This window comes from Lactuca virosa, chromosome 2 (genome assembly GCF_052849685.1).
Source record: "Lactuca virosa cultivar CGN04683 chromosome 2, Lactuca_virosa_CGN04683_v6, whole genome shotgun sequence".
Classification (NCBI taxonomy): Eukaryota; Viridiplantae; Streptophyta; class Magnoliopsida; order Asterales; family Asteraceae; genus Lactuca; species Lactuca virosa.
The window spans coordinates 68,233,494-68,252,569 of NC_136427.1; the positions used below are offsets into that span (position 1 = coordinate 68,233,494).

The following is a 19,076-nucleotide window of genomic DNA, read 5'->3' on the forward strand; positions in this document are numbered from 1 at the left end:
ATTAGTCTCCTTTTGATCACTTAATTAATTCCAAATTAATTCTTGATCAATACTAATTAAATAACCTTATTAATATATTAGAACTTATATTATATTAACCAACCTTAAGTGTTATTTCTCTCATTATAGTCTATCCCAATGCATGATGCCATGCAACCCAAATGGACCATGCCGGGTCGAGTCAAGTCTTACCAATTATAGTTATGGACTTAGACATTAATCCAACAGTCTCCCACTTGGATAAGTCTAAAACTATTATTGTGTATGACTTCAGGAACCGATCAGCAATCGTAGCTCTCAAAAACTTCTGTCGAACTCTGACCTTGTCGATGAACTCTGACCTTTGTCAATGACTTGTCCATTAGATAAGGGATCATATATTCCTCCATTCTAGATATCATATGGACTGAGACATGGATTATCAATCATTTTCTCTGTCCATTTGTTGTTTCCCGATTTCCGATTCATGATGACTGACTGATTGAACAAATCAAATCAGTCCTGGCTTGGCCAAGCACTCACATGTATCATCTTTAAATCATCGAGGGGCCCACAGATATCGCTTTTATCCCGAAGGTAAAAGGAATGGATAAACTTCGACTCATATGGCTTGTTCTACTACTTGTTGAATCATACACAAAGGCACGTTTTATAACATCGAGTTACCAATGCGTTTTCGTGCAATCAATGTATAACCAACTCATAGTAACAACTCATATCTCTAGGTTTGAAGAATATAAGATATTATCATCTCATGATCACTCGTGATAAAATCCATGAAGTGATTCAAATGAGCGCGGGTTGAATCCAATACTCAGAACTTATGAGCACTCATGAGTGTTGTAGCACCACTTTGTCCACCAACTTGGACCTCTACAAACCAACCCATGACAGTCTTGATTCATATCTACTTCCAACATATGACCGACTGTGGATGGTTTGAATAACTTAATCATTCAGGAAGAGCGACTTAGTTATTCTGGAAGTCAAAACATGCAAAGTGAAACACAAGAATAAATGAATCAAATATGGTATCAAACCCTATGAACATAAATAAACACTTTTATTTATCACCTTACTGATTACTGATTATTTATTTTTTCGGTTTTATCAACTTTATACTTGAATTTAAAAATAATAGTTGTCCCATGCTCCAAGCATGTACACTATGTTTTCTAAACACTAGTCATGCCATACACCAAGTATGCATACTATGTTTGTCTATGATCTTTACTTTGTAAAATAGATCAATTGAACATCACTCCAATGATCCTCTTTTCACAGTCCCAAAACCTTACTGCAAATGCAAGAATTCCAAATTCATGCCATTTACTGAAATCTGTTAGATTCTAAACTTATATGCATTGATCCTCTTAATGATTATGCACGAAGTCAGAAAGACTTGACAACAATCATTACAGAGCATTCCAAAGGAGATCAGCTCCTTGGAAACATCCTTCTTTCATTAAGTTTCCTAATCTTACATAGATTGAATAATTTCTAACTTTGAAACATTTCCATATTCCATTTTGACTATCACTTCTGAACAAGAGTTGCCTCCTTACAGATTATGTCAATATGGTCCTTCCAGAATTAACATTATACTTCCAACTGTCCCTGAGCAACCAATCTTTGGTAAACCTTAGATTGTCCTCGACAATTGCTTAATCATTTTAGTCATATCCAATTCTAGACCTTTTCCCTTCATAATGCCCCAGGCATTTGGAAAATTTTAGAAAGGATGAATATAGCACATGTAATCGATCCTATATCCGAAGCATATGGGACACGATTCATGATGTCTCACATAAAGACTAAACCAGTCTTTTGCTATAATATTTCCATTTCAATTTGCCAAGTTCTCAAAATTCAGATTATGAAAAGGGATGACGTAATCATAATTGAATTTTAGAACGCAAATAATGGACCCATATATAGAATTTCCTTATGTTGAGTCATTCCAACATGAAATTCATATATATCCTTGATTAAATACGATTAAAATCTTAATCTAAGCTTTTAGAATTGAAATGAAGTATAATTTCCTCTCCCTTAATTATAGCAAAACAACTTTTTCAACCCCTACAACCTCACGAATTGAAACTTTTGTTTTCTATAATTAACATTGCTAACTTGCAACCTTTGTCATAATTATCATGCTCCCACTAACATGATGATTATTAGCATAATACTTATGCTCCCACTAGCTTTGACATGTACTCAGAAATCAACTGACTTTCTTACCAAAGTTCAGATTTCTGATACTAGATTGTTTTGATAAAACTTTATCAAAATCATACACCTCTCTTAGATAGCTCACATGTGTGTCTAAACAATTTTAGAACTATGAAAAAGGATGTCGTAATCATAGTCTCAATTGTTTAGACCTTTGCCACTTCTCACAAGTCCATGTTAGTGTGCCGGTAAACCACACACGCTCCACTAACGACTTTGAGAATGCAAATATCACAATTGCTATCTAGCTAAAATCTACTTAGTGAAAGTGTTTCCTCACCATCATTTTCATGAATCGGAGAGAAACCTTATGACACTTAGATTTAATAGTGTATGTGTTCTTATCCATGTTAATTTGTCAAAACCATAATCACAAGACAAGGTTAGTGACAAATCCAAACTCATATTGATTAAACTTGTGCAATCTTAAATTCTTGCCATTTGGCAGCTCAGGTGCCTGCCATTGCTTCCAAGTAGTTGTGCAACCAATTGAGAACTCTCAGAACTCCTATGCAAAGCCAACTTGAATAGGCACAAAAATTTCAACACGATAGGTTATAAACCTCAAGTCGTGTGCTAGTGAAGGACTTTAGGTTTTATTCTTGATTAAGTCTTGAAACTTTCAAGAGCTTTAAGACTCCCACTGTCCTCTTGACATATAAGACTCCCTTGTCAAATATTCAAGAGATAGTGCGGATTCTTTATCAAAACTAACACTTTACACAATTGGCCTAAGTTGGTCTCTGTTTTATCCAAAACATCACAACTTACCAATTTCAAATGTACAAGAGTAGATAACCTTTTACTCTTACATTTGACTAGTGTTAACAAACCCTCTTTAAGATATGTCACTCAAGTTACAATCTTGGAGTATGACTCTAAGAATTGTTTTGGAACGAAGTATGACTCATCTTTTTGATTTAACCATTTCAACAATTCATGACTCCTCTTCTTAGTCATAAGAATGCACTAAGATGACTTTAGAGGACCAATTGTGATATGGTATCTTAATCATTAAGATGATCATAAACATGATACTAAAGTACTCTCCCATCTTTTCAGATTTGAGAAACTTTTATCTTTCTACCATACTTTGATTCTTCTTATTCGTTCTGTCTCACATTGAAACTTCTCCAATGCTACAGACTTATACTTAAACTTATAAGTATAACCATATTTACTGAACTGAAGTAAATCAGGACGAATAGTCTTCTTGATCTTTTGAGGTGGACTTGACCAGTGCAGAAGAATGTGTACTCGATCCCTTAGTCCTTTCCTTATTCACATAAGGAATTAGTCTTAATTTTCCAAGCTGAAAGTTCTCATTCATCATACTATACAACTTGCATGATTCCAAGTTTCGGTCCAATTGAACCTTGGGTGATGAGAATCTTTCCTTATTTGGTAATATTAGACACTACCACAACCGAAAGAATCAAATCCATTTTTCCAATATTGCTATCAATGGAATCTTATAAGCAACAACTTTTCACAAATGCCATTGTAAGGATACTTAAAATAAATAAAATCAAAACCTTTTTCTTATATTTTAAAACTTTACGGAAAAACTTATCCTTACAATCCATATGAAAACCTTGTTGTTATCTATTCCTAAGCAATATAAATATCATAACTCTTAAGTAATAGCCCAAAATTCTGATCACCGAACCATGCGATTGAAATCCATCTTCGCGATCAGAATCAGCATGTACTTAATAGAGTTAGACAATGGACTTTACCTGAAGTAGAGCCAAACTTATTGACTTTAACATCCTTAGGTAAATTTGGCAGCTTCGTAACCAATGCCCCTTCCTTTGGCAATAGTTACCTATGGACACTTGATAATGGGACTATCTCAGACTTCACCTCTCTCTTTACCATTGGGTCAACCGAGTTGACTATGGCCGATCCCTTTCCATTGGGAAGAGAGAGCTTTACTGGATATCCAATGTCATCATTGTCAATGTCCATAGCGTTTTAGGAAGTTGATCTTAGCAAATAGATAAGATCATTAAGGGTCTTGTCTTAGTCTGTTTCATAGGATTCCCAAAAGAACTCACTATGTGACTTAGAAAGTAGTTGAGCCACCAACTTTCTCAAGACTTTGACACCCAACTCTCCCGGCTTGTCAATATGTGACTACATCTCCAAGATGTGATCACACCTAGACCTTGCCTTGCCAATAGGGCTTGAGTGACCTTAAATTTTTTAGGAACTTGTGGGTTAGGGAGAATAATTGGAGGAGGTGAAAGAAGTATGATATCCATGGGACATCATCTTCATTTAGGAAAGCTTGTTTCAAGAGATTTGGCAAGATCATAAATGTCTAGACCAGACATATTTTTGGGAGATATTCAAGATAGTTGATTTAAAGTCCTTAATATGACACCCAATATGAAATATTAAGGCTAGGACCCAACAAACTATTTTATAACTTAGAAGAGGGATGTCCTAATCCAAGCTATAAAATATTTGAAGGTAGGTGAATGACGATTCACCAATTTCCACCATGAAAAACGAAATAATTTATTAGGTTTTAATTGGATTTGAAAGTACTAGATCTTTGAGATTCATTGAACTGTTCAAAGGCATGTTTCAATCTCGAGTGTGCCCTTCAGGTTTTGTGACTGGGATGCCGAGGATCACAAAACAAGGTGTGAATAACCATGCAAATATACTTGGTACCCTTAATATTTACCCCTTAATCAGTGTGCCGGTTAACCACACACGCTCCACCGATACTATGATAAATATTAAGTTACCCTTTGCCTACCTTGTTAAGTCTAGGTTAGTGTGCCGGTTAACCACACACGCTCCACTAACGACTTAAGCAAAGTGCAAAGTGTAATTTCATGGGTTAGCACCAAATTCACATTTTCCTAAGTAACTAAGATTGGGTATTAATAAGAGTTTAGTTACTTAGTATTTATCATTAATACTTTTAATGAAAGGAGAATTATAGTCCTTGTCCTACCCGTTCGGCTAACGACCCTCCACCAGTCAAGGAAGCGGTGGGTGAGAGTGGACACCCATTAAACTGCCATTTTATAGGCAGTAACCTTATACCCCCCTTATAGACCGGCTTCGTGAATGAGGCCTACTAACGGTAAGACTGACTTTACTCTTATACATATATATAAATATCATTAACTTATAATATTATAAAGTATAAGGGTTGAATTTTAACTTTTAAAATTCTAAGGGCTAACTTGGAATTAAAGTATTCATAAGTGAAAACTTTTCAAATTCCAAAACTTGAGGGCAAGTTTTGAAACTATTCAAAACTAATTAATTCCATAACTTATGAGTTTAAAGTAGTTTTAATTAAAAAAAAACAAAAAAAAAACTCTTCAAGTTCCATAACTTGAGGAAAAGTTATGGAAGACTTTAAACTAATTAATAAAAAAAATAACTTTTTTTTATTATTGTAACTTATGGAACTAATTAAGGTTACACTTTTTTTTTAATTTAATGAAGAGACTCTTCATTTTGTAACCTTTGCCAACTTTTATGAGTTTTATGATTCTTAAATGTGACTTTTCATATAACTTGAGGACAAGTTACAAAACACACTTTGGAATCAACTCTTAGATTAAAATGGATTGAAAACAACTATTTCACACAACTTTTCTATTAATCTAAGAACCTCATAAGAACAAGATAATTCAAATCATCAATCTTCAAGAAATTAGCATGAACATACAAACTAATACAAATCTTGAAATTATGAAAATTATCTTAGAAATTGGATTAGCATGAACATTACCACATCAAAAACAAGTTTATAAGTCCAAAAACATCTTAGGGTAATGTTCCTAGTCCAATTCCAGCCAAAACAATCGAATATATGCATCCAACTCGAGTTTTCAGCTACTTTTGCAAGTATAACAAGAAAACAAGCCTAGGCTCTGACACCACTGTTGGGTTATGAGCATTCTAACACTCCTAAGTGTACATGCAACCCTAAATACCTTGGATCTATGTTTTCTCTATTATACATACAATTATGAACATCTAAGGTATTATCCTAATCTAGCATACAAAATAATAAATATAACAAGATAGAATACATACCTCTTTGATGTAGAATGTCTTCATGAAGCTTGAGTGCCTAGTGCCCCAAGTGTGACACCTCAAATGGTTCACACAACACCAAATACACTTGGAATAACTTGAGAGAAACTTGAACACTCCTTGAAATCGTCTAGCCCTCACATTCACACATTAGTGCACGATTTCTTGAGCCATGGGATTCTTTTATATGGTGGCTATTAGGGTTACACCATGTAACTCATAACTTTACCCATTCCTTATGCTCCATGGATTTTAACCTCCATGGAGTATCCATGGGTCACCCCATGGACTTAGTCCAACATAAGGAATCATGGATCACAAGCCCACATATATAAGAATGAATGATTTACACAATCAACACATATATTTAATTAGTCTCCTTTTGATCACTTAATTAATTCCAAATTAATTCTTGATCAATACTAATTAAATAACCTTATTAATATATTAGAACTTATAATATATTAACCAACCTTAAGTGTTATTTCTCTCATTATAGTCTATCCAAATGCATGATACCATGCAACCCAAATGGACCATGCCGGGTCGGGTCAAGTCTTACCAATTATAGTTATTGACTTAGACATTAATCCAACACGTACACACCTCAAAACACTCCAAAAGCCCCCCCAAAAATGAGAACTTAGTTCATATCCTTGTTGAGCAATAGACCCACTAGCATCCCCATGGTTCAAACACCTTCTTATGCATGTTTTACCATGAGTGTATATCCGTACACTCCGTGGCCGTACACCCTGGCCGTACACTCCATATTGTGGCCTTAAAACCCCTTTTGATCAATCACATGTGATTGTAACACTTAGTTCAAGTGTTTCCTAGTCCCTAAGGTGGTTCCCTATCATAATTAGTTATTATATACATTAATTATACACATATATATGCCAATTAGGATCCAGTTGTGCTCGGGACTTCGTTTGGCATACAAATATCTGATATCATATCTTCAATTAAATCTCCAACATAAGGTGAGTTCATACCCCCATATTTTCAAGCTTTTTAAAATGTTTTAGGGGGGGGGGGAATTCAAGTAAAACACAAGAATGCTTGTGTTTAAAAACATAACTTATTTATTATGTTTTCTTGTCATTTAATTGTATTTGAACTTGAAACTTGTTAAAACAGGGAAATTAACTTATAAACTATTATAGGTATAGTTTATGGATCGTAGGAACTATTTTACAAAAATCTAAGGTAAAACATGGAAATAAACATATAAACTATAATAAGTATACTTTACGAAAGAAAAGGAAATCTTTCACGAAATTATTTGTTAATTATAAAAAGGTTTTACATTTTATGTAAATAATTAATATATGATTGTGAACCACTAGATGTACCATTCAGGGTACCCGTTCGAATCTAAATTATAACCAGAGTCTTCATACAGGAGAGCGCGAGTTGGTGTATAGATATGTACGAGACTAACTTTGTATTAGTATGGTTATAATGAATATTCACAATAGTATTAACTAATTATTTACATAAAGATATACTTTTCCCAAACTTTCCTAAGGGATACTAACTATATGATTTCTCAGTATATACAATAGGGTTAGATAAAATTGAAGTCCGATAGACAGTGGAATGTGTGACTTCCGCCTCATTTCATGTTCCTTGTTTGGTTGTGGGCTTAGGGCAGATTCACCCATTTAACTGTCTATTTCGATCTCGGTATTATACAACTCGTGTGTACTAAGTGATCATAGGAGGGTAGTATCGTCACGTCAAACTTTCAGGGTAATTACATGTTCAGATTGGATTAGTGATAAACAAAACTGGGTATTATTAACCTAAGTATGGTAATTATACTTGTGCTTCTCAGTCTTGGAGCGTTTAAGACTACAAATCGGTTTATAGAAAATATAGGATTTTTTATGGTTTACATCGTTATTTTGGAAGATAAATAGTTTTTGATAGAACTTTCCGAAATCAATGTTTCACAATAGAGTTAGCGAAACTATAAACTTATTTACAAAAGGTTTAATACTTCTTATTAAACTATTATTACATAAAGGACCTTTATGGTTAATTCTATAATTCTTTAGTTTATACATTCAAATTATATATAAATAATATCTGATATACAGTGCAATGTGTGGCTTCCGCCTCATTTCCTGTTCCTTGTTTGGTTGTGGACTTAGGGCAGATCCACACATTCAACTGTCCGTTCGATAATAGGTTATATATAGTAAGTATAAACTAATAAATTATAGAAGGAACTATTGTGGTTACCATTTTACCGGAGATTCATAATTGTTAATTATGTAATTACTTGATGAATACATTAGGATTATATATAATAAAGATCCGGTAGACAGTGGAATGTGTGACTTCCGCCTCATTTCCTGTTCCTTGTTTGGTTGTGGGCTTAGGGCAGATTCACCCATTCAACTGACTAATCGATCTGTATTATATATAATTAGTATTCACTGAATGATTACAGAAGGATTAACTACAGTCATGTTACTTATTAAGAAAATATAGGATTTTCTTAAGGGAACGTTTTCAAATTAAAGGATCATTAAACTTAATGTACTTAGTAAATACATCAGTGTTCGATACATGAAGATCCGACAGATAGTGGGATGTGTGGATTCCGCCTCATTTCCTGTTCCTTGTTTGGTTGTGGGCTTAGGGCAGAACCACACAATCGACTATATGTTCCATCTGAATGTATATGACTTGTATTCACTAAGTACTCGTAGAAGGAACAATCACGAGTTGGTTTACTTATCATTTATTTACAACAAAAAATATAGGATTTTCTGGAGGAACTAGCGAACTTTTCAAAAGAATAAAGGATATACTTTCTATAACAAAAATACTTATGAACTCACCTACTTTAATGTTGACACTTTTTCAAACCACTTATATTCTCAGGTTCGTTAGTAGACAGGTACTCTCTTCCAGGTGTTGCGAAGATGGAGCTTTACGTCTTAACTTTTGTAGTACTTTTCATGTATTTCGAGTAATGTTTTGAACTTAATGTAAATATTATATTATCAATATAATGGTTGATGTTACTTTGATTAATATAATGCATGTGTTGTGATAGTTGACATGACGTCCTCCACCTCCGAACGTTTCCTCCGTTCCGGTTTGGGGGTGTGACAGAAATTCATCAGTTTCTAGGTCTCGCTAGCTACTACAGGAGATTTATTCAGAACTTTTCAAAGATCGCGAAGCCACTCACCACCTTGACCCAAAAAGGTGTGATATTCAAATGGGAGGAGAAACAATAAACTATTTTCCAAACATTAAAAGAAGCCCTTCGCAACGCACCGATCTTGTCCCTCCCAGAAGGGACGGAATATTTTGTAGTTACTCCGATGCGTCCAAGCAAGGGCTAGGTTGCTTTCTTATGCGTCCAATCAAGGACAGATCTTGTCCCTCATTTTGTAGGGATAGCTTAAGAACCACGAAGTTAACTATACCACACACGATCTTGAAATCGGAGCAGTGGTTTTTTCCTTCAAGATCTGGAGGCATTACATGTACGGTACAAAATGCATAGTATTTACGGATCATAAAAGCCTTCAACATATCTTTGATCAGAAGGAACTCAACATGCGGCAACGACGATGGGTAGATCTACTAAATGATTACAAATGTGAGATTCGTTATCACCCTGGCAAGGCCAATGTGGTAGCAGATTCCCTCAGTCGGAAAGAGTACTCGGGCCGCCGAGTAAAGTCTCTGATCATGACTATACATTCCCACCTATCTACACAGATCGAGGAGACTTAGCTGGAAGCCTTCAAACCTGAGAACAAGACAAGTGAAGCCTTGAGAGGAATGGAGAAGAACTTGGAAATCAAGGGTGATGGAGTTCGTTATTTCATGAATCGAATCAGGAGACCGAAGTTCAGTGGCTAAAAACATATTGTCATGAATGAAGCCCATAAAACGCGATACTCCGTTCACCCGGGTTCATACAACATGTATCTGGACCTAAAGAAACTCTATTGGTGGCCAAACATGAAAGAAGAGATAGCTACTTATGTGGGCAAATCTCTAACTTGCGCCAAAGTCAAAGTAGAATATCAAAAGCCCTCAGGTTTACTTCAACAACCGGAAATACCTGAGTGGAAGTGGGAGCGGATTACTATGGATTTCATAACCAAGTTACCCAGGACAATGGGTGGTTATGACCCCATTTGGGTTATCATAGACAGATTAACTAAATCCGCACACTTCCTGCCAATAAAAGAAACAGATAAAATGGAAAAGTTAACAAGGACATACATTAAAGAGATAGTACGATTACATGGTGTGCAAATATCTATTATCTCTGACCGAGATAGTAGATTTACCTCGTGGTTTTGGCAATAATTGAAAAAGTCCTTGGGAACAAAACTTGACATGAGTACAACGTACCATCCTCAGACTGATGGGAAAAACAAGAGAACAATTCAAACGCTGGAAGACATGTTAAGGGCCTATGTGATAGATTTCGGTAAAGCTTGGTATACCCATTTACCACTTGTTGAATTGTCCTACAATCACAACTATCACACGAGTATAAAAGTTGCACCCTTTGAAGCTCTCTATGGTCGTAAGTACAGATCCCCTCTGTGCTGGGCTGAAGTGGGCGATACACAACTAGCAAAGAACCAAATACCTGATAGTACTCTAACCGGTCCCGAGATCATTCGTGAAACCACAAAAAAGATTATCCAAATCTGGGAACGGTTGAAAGCTTCTCGAGATAGACAGAAGAGTTGTGCGGATAAACGACGAAAACCCTTGGAATTCCAGGTTTGTGACCGTGTTCTATTGAAGGTCTCACCCTGTAAAGGAATGATACGTTTTGGTAAACGTGGCAAAATGAATCCAAGGTACATTGGACCATTCCAGATCATTGCTAGAATTGGTCTGGTTGCTTACAAACTCAATCTACCGCATGAACTCGATAACATTCATCCCATTTTTCATTTCTCGGATCTTAAGAACTGTTTGTCCAATGAGACTCTTGTTATCCACTCGATGAAATCGAGATAAACGAGAGCCTTAATTTTGTAGAAGAACCAGTAGAAATCCTAGATAGGGAAGTCAAGAGAACTAAACAAAGCCGTATCCCGATAGTGAAGGTTCGCTGGAATGCAAAACGATGACCTGAATTCACTTGGGAACGGGAGGATCAAATGAAACAGAAGTATCCACATCTCTTTCCCTAGTCTTACTGTATCTGTATAGTCTTAATTTCGGGACGAAATTCTCTCCAACGGGGGGATAATGTAACATCCCGTTATTTTCAATATTGTAAAAGTCAACTCAAGTCAAACTTGGTGAATTATTATTTTAATAAAGTTAAAATAAATATGTTTGACACATTTGAACACTTGATAAAGTGCTGTATAAAATAGAAGCTAAAATCACTAAAAATCCGAGAAGCCTCGCTTTTCCTTATTCTCCTCAGACTGCATACACTCTTCAGGCAGCAAACGATTCGCGGGCGCAAACCGTTTGCAGCCACACACTCCGGACCGCAAACCAGCGAGGCGTCTTCTATATCCTCGGAAAGTGTTCTCGGCCGCAATCCCTTATGTGTATATATATATATATATATATATATATATATATATATATATATATATATATATATATATGTGTGTGTGTGTGTGTGTGTGTGTGTGTGTTTGATTGATTTTTCCATTCATTCTACACTTCTCAGCCGAAAACTCAAGGATTCTCTCTCAAGTATCATCAACCGAAAACCTCCTCTCTCCTCAAGAACATGAGAAACTTTTTTCTTTCTTGAATTTCATGTGAAATTCTCTTGAATTCAACTTAGAATCTTGTAAGGATCATACCTTGATCTTGCAATCAACTTACAAACACTTCCAATCTCCATAATTTGGGCCAAAAACCCTTGAATCTTCTTGGTTTCACCAAGAACACCAAGAACACATACTTGAAGGTGGCTGAAAACCCAAGAACATCAAGATCTACTGGCCGTAAACCCCAAACAACCTTCCATTTTGCTTCTAAACACTCTTATTTGTAAGTTAAACTTACAAATTAATCCATTTTCTTATCATATTTGTGATTATATTCACTAAATGTATCCGTATATATTACATGAAATGCTTATAGGAATCATTTGTCTTGGGATCTAACTCGTGGAAATAACATCCTAAATCGAACCTCCAATCGAATCACTCAAAAAATGTGAATTCATACCCCTACATTTTTATGATTTTTAACTGTTTTAGGGGGGGAATACAAGTGAAACACAATAAAAATTGTGTTAATATCTAAATTACATATTTATATCTGTGTAAATTATATAATTTGGATTCAGAAGATTTAGAATATGTAATTTGACCCCATTTCATGTTCCTTGTTTGAATGTGGGCTTCGGGTAAAGTTATTTAATCAAAGGTCTAATTAATCACAATTATATAAATATTACATTTATATAAATATAAAATAGTTTTCAAACTGTTTAGTATTATTTGAGTACAAACAGTGAATTTCATAGAACAACAGTATTACAGATTCTTACAAAAGTTAACAAAGGTTTTCGTTACGATAAAACAAACAGTATACTATAATAGGTATAATTTAGAGAAATTATTCATTGGTTTCAAGGTTCCGAGTTAATAACAGAAAAAAACAGAGTACATTACAGAAAACAAATAGAGTACATTACAGAAAACAAACAGAGTACCTTACTGAAAAGAAACATGTAAACTTTATTAAATATAGTTTATGAAACTTACTTACAGTATATCCATTTCTAAGTAACTTATCTTTATTTCACACAAAATCATCAATATAGCATTTGTGAGAAAACCTTCATGTACTTTTCTAAGTACCAACCAAGTCCTGAAATTATAACCAGAGTCTCCTGGAGGGGGAGCGTGACACTTGTGTATAGATCTATACGGGACTGACAATCCTGCACTAGAGATACTTGCAACAGCTAGGTCGGCAGACCTGTGGTGACAAATGTTGTAACTTTTGCGACGCCTGAAGAACGTCGTGTTCAGGCCATCTTAGGTCATCTAGTATGGTTATAATAACTCACAATTTGGTATTGAATAAAATGATTAGTGTATGAATAAGGAAACAACTTCATATAGTTTTATCGAAATGAAACTATAATACAACATTTTACAAGTATAAGTACAAAATACTATTTCAGTACAGAGAAAACATACTTTTTATGATTTCTAGAGAACTAAATTACATTTTACCACATTTGGAGTATAGTAACTTTCACACGTTTTACTTACATTATTCTACAATAGAAAATATAGGATTTTCTGGGAAAACATGAATATTTTATCAAAGAACAAGAAAACAGATTTCAGTTATAAACATATTTATGAACTCACCAACTTAATTGTTGCCACATTTTCAAAACTACTTCTATTCTCAGGGAAACAGTAAACAGGTACATCCACAGCTTTTGAGAAGACGGAGTTATATAAACTCATGTCTTTTAAACTTGTACTTTTGATGTCATATATACTATATTTTGAACACGGGTGTAAAACTTATAACTTTGTAAATACAATGGTTGTTTTATTTTGATTACTATTATACATTGTTGTGATACTGTACATGACGTCCTCCGCCCCCGAATGTTTCTGCCGTTCCGGTTTGGGGGTGTTACAGAGTCCTTCATGATTTCCTTACGAAGAGCTTTGTTAACTTCATAATTTCATAGATTAGCGAACAAAAAATCCAGATACATAGAAGCGATCTTCTCACCGTTCATAAGAACTTCAGCGTGATGTTCCTAGCTTTTCCCAAGAGAATTGAGAAACTTTTGAACCAACTGTGGTGAGTGCTTGACGATTCCTATTATGCACATATCATTAACCAAACTGTTAGAGCTATTAAAGGTTGGGGTAAGAGACTCACCTTATTGAGCAAAGAAATGCTCTTATCTCAGATTGAGGTTATTGATGGTCATAGTCTGAACTTCCACGATGCCTTCATAAGCCACTTTCAGCGTGTCCATCATCTCTTTGGTTGATTCACAATTTTGTACGAGATGATACACGTGGTATGGAAGAGAATTTCTAATAGCGGTCGTGACTTTTACATCAAGACTAAGTAGTCTCTTGTCATCATCATCATAACATGTTGTTGGCTTTTGCTTCAGGGGGCCAACGGGAGCATTTTTACCATGGGTTGGTAAATTTGAACATGGGGACCTTCTCAAAAATATTTTTCATATAGTATCCATTGGTTTCAAGAACCATCATCGCCTTGGTATTCCACATGGCGAAGTTGTGTTCATCGAAGGGAGGAATTTTGTTGAGACCAAAAGATTTGGAATTGTTTGAAATCGAAATGATAACTTGAGTGTATCACAAACCTACTCTAATACCAATCAAAGGTTTGTGATGATCGGATACACTTCAAGTATGAATAAGAAACATAAAATTAATCTAAGAAAAATAATCAACAGAAAGTAAATAACACAAAAGTTCATCAAATTGTTCCTTTCACCAAGAAAAGAGGTTTTGTCTTCACCAAGAAGACTGGTTTGTCACAAAGACGAATGACACAAAGCCACGATCATATACACATAACATAAGGGTTTTCCCTAATGTTGTATTTATACTAATCTGTACATGTATATCCCTTGATTGAAGGGATTTCTTCTAAACTATACTAAGAACTGATCTAATCACAATGAAACCGGATCTGTGACATATTCTATATTTAGCTATATCATTACCTAATATACAATGAATTACAATAAGATAACTAAATTGTAGATGCTGACACTGATAGATCAGCGTGTCATGTGTTTGACTCATCAGATCATACGTTGTGACCTTACACTAAGTACGGTGCATATCCCTAATTTGACCAACATAACTTCTAGGTACTATGTTATGCTAGAAAATTGGCCATTATAACATTTAGGTATTATCTCTTCCAAGACTATCGGGAATCATATATGTTAGGTATAATATCATAACTTATAACTACGCATAGAAAAGTTACCTATTCTAGATTTAGCTATATCATTACCTAATATACAAAGAATTACAATAAGACAACTAAATTGTAGATGTTGACATTGATAGATCAGCGTGTCATGTGTTTGACTCATCAGATCATACGTTGTGACCTTACACTAAGTACGGTGCATATCTCTAATTTGTCCAACATAACTTCTAGGTACTATGTTATGCTAGAAAATTGGCCATTATAACATTTAGGTATTATAACATTTTGGTATTATCTCTTCCAAGACTATCGGGCATCATATCTGTTAGGTATATATATATATATATATATAGATATATATATATATATATATATATATATATATAGATATATATATATATATATACATATACATATATATATATATATATATATATATATATATATATATATACACTCAAAATTATATAAAACAACACTTTGTTTTCTATGACAAGTTTGGTGAAAAAATTTGCATGTAAACTTTTGTCATAATAAATAACCATTATAAAGTTGTCATAGAAAATATGTATGTATTTTCTTACAAAAAGAAAACCATCAATGTGTTTCAAAAACAAAGATTATGCTAAATAATCTAATAATCTAACCAAACTTGCAAAAATAGCTCTGACATCAATTGTTGGATTTTTTAATAAATAGTCTAATTACATAATCAAAACTATGAGATTAGCAACGAAAGCATTTTTAGATTTGAATATACTTAAAACCTTGTTAACCCACAAAGGATCATTTTGCAATCGCGAAAATATTAAATCAAACATATAAAGGAAAAGATTACAAACTTTGCATTCTATGATTCACATGGAAGATGACCACTAAAACATGATAGTGTTCACTTGTATTAAGTTGGTCTTAAGCCTTAATAACTAATAACAAATTAGTCATAAGGAGAAGGACTCATGAACCCTTAAAATCTACACTACACAAGGCATGAAAGGAAAGGGGATGAGCCTTGCAAGCTCACGGTTTTTGGAGCAAAAGAAGAGAAGAATAAGATAAAAATAAGTAGGTAGTTTTTCTTCCATATACTTCTTTATATACTAACATAAACGAACCAAGTCAAAGCAAATCAGTAAATGAAAGTCTGGAAACTTATGACAAGCATGGTATGAAGAAAAGGAAAGACAACACTCAAACTCAAACTCCTTACGAAGTTCACGGCTTTGACAAGAAAGTCGAGAAGCGTTGAGTGGCTTTCACTTAATCTCATAAGTAGATAGTTACAAGCCAACTAGATGATTACTCAAAGTGCTCATTTAATTTGTACATAACAAATATATTTATACCATATTAATACAACTAATTTTTGTTATCTTTTATTATTATTTCTTAGAAACAACAATTTCCAATCGGTTAGTAAAATATTATTTTCATAAAATAATAATTCTCTATTTAAATAGAAGTGTTGATTATATTTATTAATAATCAAATTACTTTAATAAATAATCAATTAGTACTAACTTGGTTTAAGGTGTTACGTTATATTATCATATGCCATTAACAAATATCATTCTATAATTACTATTGGAAAAAAAGATATTTTAAGCCTAGCCTAAGAGATCAAATTTTTGGCCTCCATCATGTATTTGTCTCCTTCTGGGTTTTAATCCCCAAAAAACTGAAACCCTAATGTCCATGGTATGGTTTGGTGTTTCGACTTGTAGAACAATCAAAGAAAACCGGTCAAGGTTTTTCAAAGATCTTCTTATTGGGTGTGACTACAAAAGAGAAACTATGTTTGAGTTCTAATCATCTAAACTACATCAACATAAAGAATTGATCAAAGTCCACAAGGGTATCTATTTTGTATTTTATGTTTGTTTATTTTTTTGCTATAAGTTTGTAGTGCTAGATCACTAGTGTGTTATGATGATTAATTTTTTTTATTTCTTTCGTTGCTTGCCTTGTGATGTTGATCTTCATAACGAAACACCCGCTTCATTGAACATTTTCAACTTAAGGTTGATAGGTCGACAAGCTAGGTGTTGTCATTCTTGCCATATACTTGGGCATACACAACCACATAACTTTTCAAAAAAAATGTGAGACCAATATGAATTTTATATAAGTTAACCTTTTACAGAAGTAAGGGGATAAACTTATATTTTTTTTGGAAAATAAGACTAAAAGTACAATTTTTCTGAAAGATGTGGATGAAATCTGGTCAACTAACGATGTCACTGGAGGACGTCCCTCGTCTTCTACAACAAACTATTTTTTTGACATCCTTTCTAGAAAAGATTCGACTGACGATTGGAAGGATTTCCGGTGGTCGAAAAATTCCCAAAAAGGTATATTCAAAATCCTTAGAATGAGACCTTTCCAACGGTGTTCCTAGCAAGAGCTTATGAGAAAAAAAATTGAACAAAAAACAAAGAATGTACCACTAGAGCTAATCCAAACTCTGAAACCACTTGTTTGGTTAAAAGGTTCTTTTATTCGGAACTAAAAGAAAATAAACAAACTTACACACTCTGTATTACATGAAAAACAACCATCTTTGTTAATACTCACTAGTATTATACAGTACATCTTTATAGAGATTGGTGCTCTACAACTGATGTTAGAGCTACCATTTATAGCTAAACCAGCTTACTATAGCTGCAGTTTTCTTTAATGTGTTCACCATGTGAATATAAAATTTTACCATATGAAAGGAAGAAGCTTCCATTTATAGTTCTTATTGTCAACAAAGATGTTGGTGCACCTACCCAAGTTAGGTTTAAACTCACAAGCCCTTCTTCCCTAATGTTGCATCATGCACTTCTTTTGCCTTCTGAGTAGTATAATCTTTTGTTGCAATGGCTCTATCAGCAATATAATCTTTTGCTTCTCTCACCTTTTGTGCAGTTGCATCACCAGTTTCCTTAGCTTCTTTCGCTTTCTGGTTACCAAATTCAGAGGCTTCTTTCGCATTCTGAGTGACGGAATCCTTGTGTTCCTCTGCCAAGACAGCGTCTTCTTTTGCTTTATGGATAACCTGGTCAGCGATTTCTTTTGCTTTATGGTTAGCAAAGTCAGTGGCTTGTTTTACTTTCTGAGCGAAGAAACCCTTGTGCTCCTCCGCCAAGTCAGCAGCTTCTTTCGCTTTCTTAGCCACGAAAACCTTGTGCCCCTCCGCCAAGTCAATAGCTTCTTTTGCTTTCTGGTTAGCGAAGTCACTTTCTTTTTTTGCTTTTTGAACGTTGGAATCCTTGAGCTCCTCCGCCTTCGGTGTTGTTTTTCCAGTCACATCTTTGGCACGGTCGAGAGTGTTGGAAACCATATTAAATATGTTTCCAATGACACCGGGTTCAGATTGTTTCTTATTGATCTGGTCAGATCCGCTTACATCATGAGGTGAAGCCATTTGATGTCAAGATCAATGTATTGCACTCTAAAATTCGATTGAATATTAAAAAGGAACTGGATTGGAAGATAGAATGTGAGTTGTGAGTGGAAGAGAAGGAGATATATATAGGGTGCATGGTAAAATACTTGATTTTTCTATTGCGATGGATAACTTAACTTACATGTTTTAAAAGAAAATTAAGGAACACAATAAGTATTTTCCATGCAGAAGCCATCTAAGCTGTCGACAATATTATATTATAATATATATATTATATATTATTTCGTCGGTGTTGAGTTAAGTTGTCACATTTTGTAATGGTTTTTTTGTCCTAATTCTACTTTTGGCAATTTCAACCTCCTTTTTTTCTGTTCAGCTCTTTACTTAGCGTGTTCAGCCCCTCTTCTCTTTTTCATTTTTCTTTTTTAGTAGCCTC

General features: G+C 34.3%; 1 protein-coding gene across 1 annotated transcript; it reads right to left on the bottom strand.

Annotated features, from left to right (window-relative positions):
* Positions 1-17,723: 17,723 nt before the first annotated feature.
* LOC145159149 (uncharacterized) lies at positions 17,724-18,750 on the bottom strand. The gene has a single exon (XM_079078064.1). The coding sequence runs from the start codon at positions 18,656-18,658 to the stop codon at positions 18,038-18,040; it is 621 nt and encodes a 206-aa protein (XP_078934190.1). The 5' UTR covers positions 18,659-18,750; the 3' UTR covers positions 17,724-18,037.
* Between the last annotated feature and the right edge of the window lie 326 nt (positions 18,751-19,076).

Coding starts and splice junctions, on each gene's coding strand:
- LOC145159149 (XM_079078064.1), bottom strand. CDS start 18,658: ATGGCTTCACCTCATGATGTAAGCGGATCTGACCAGATCAATAAGAAA.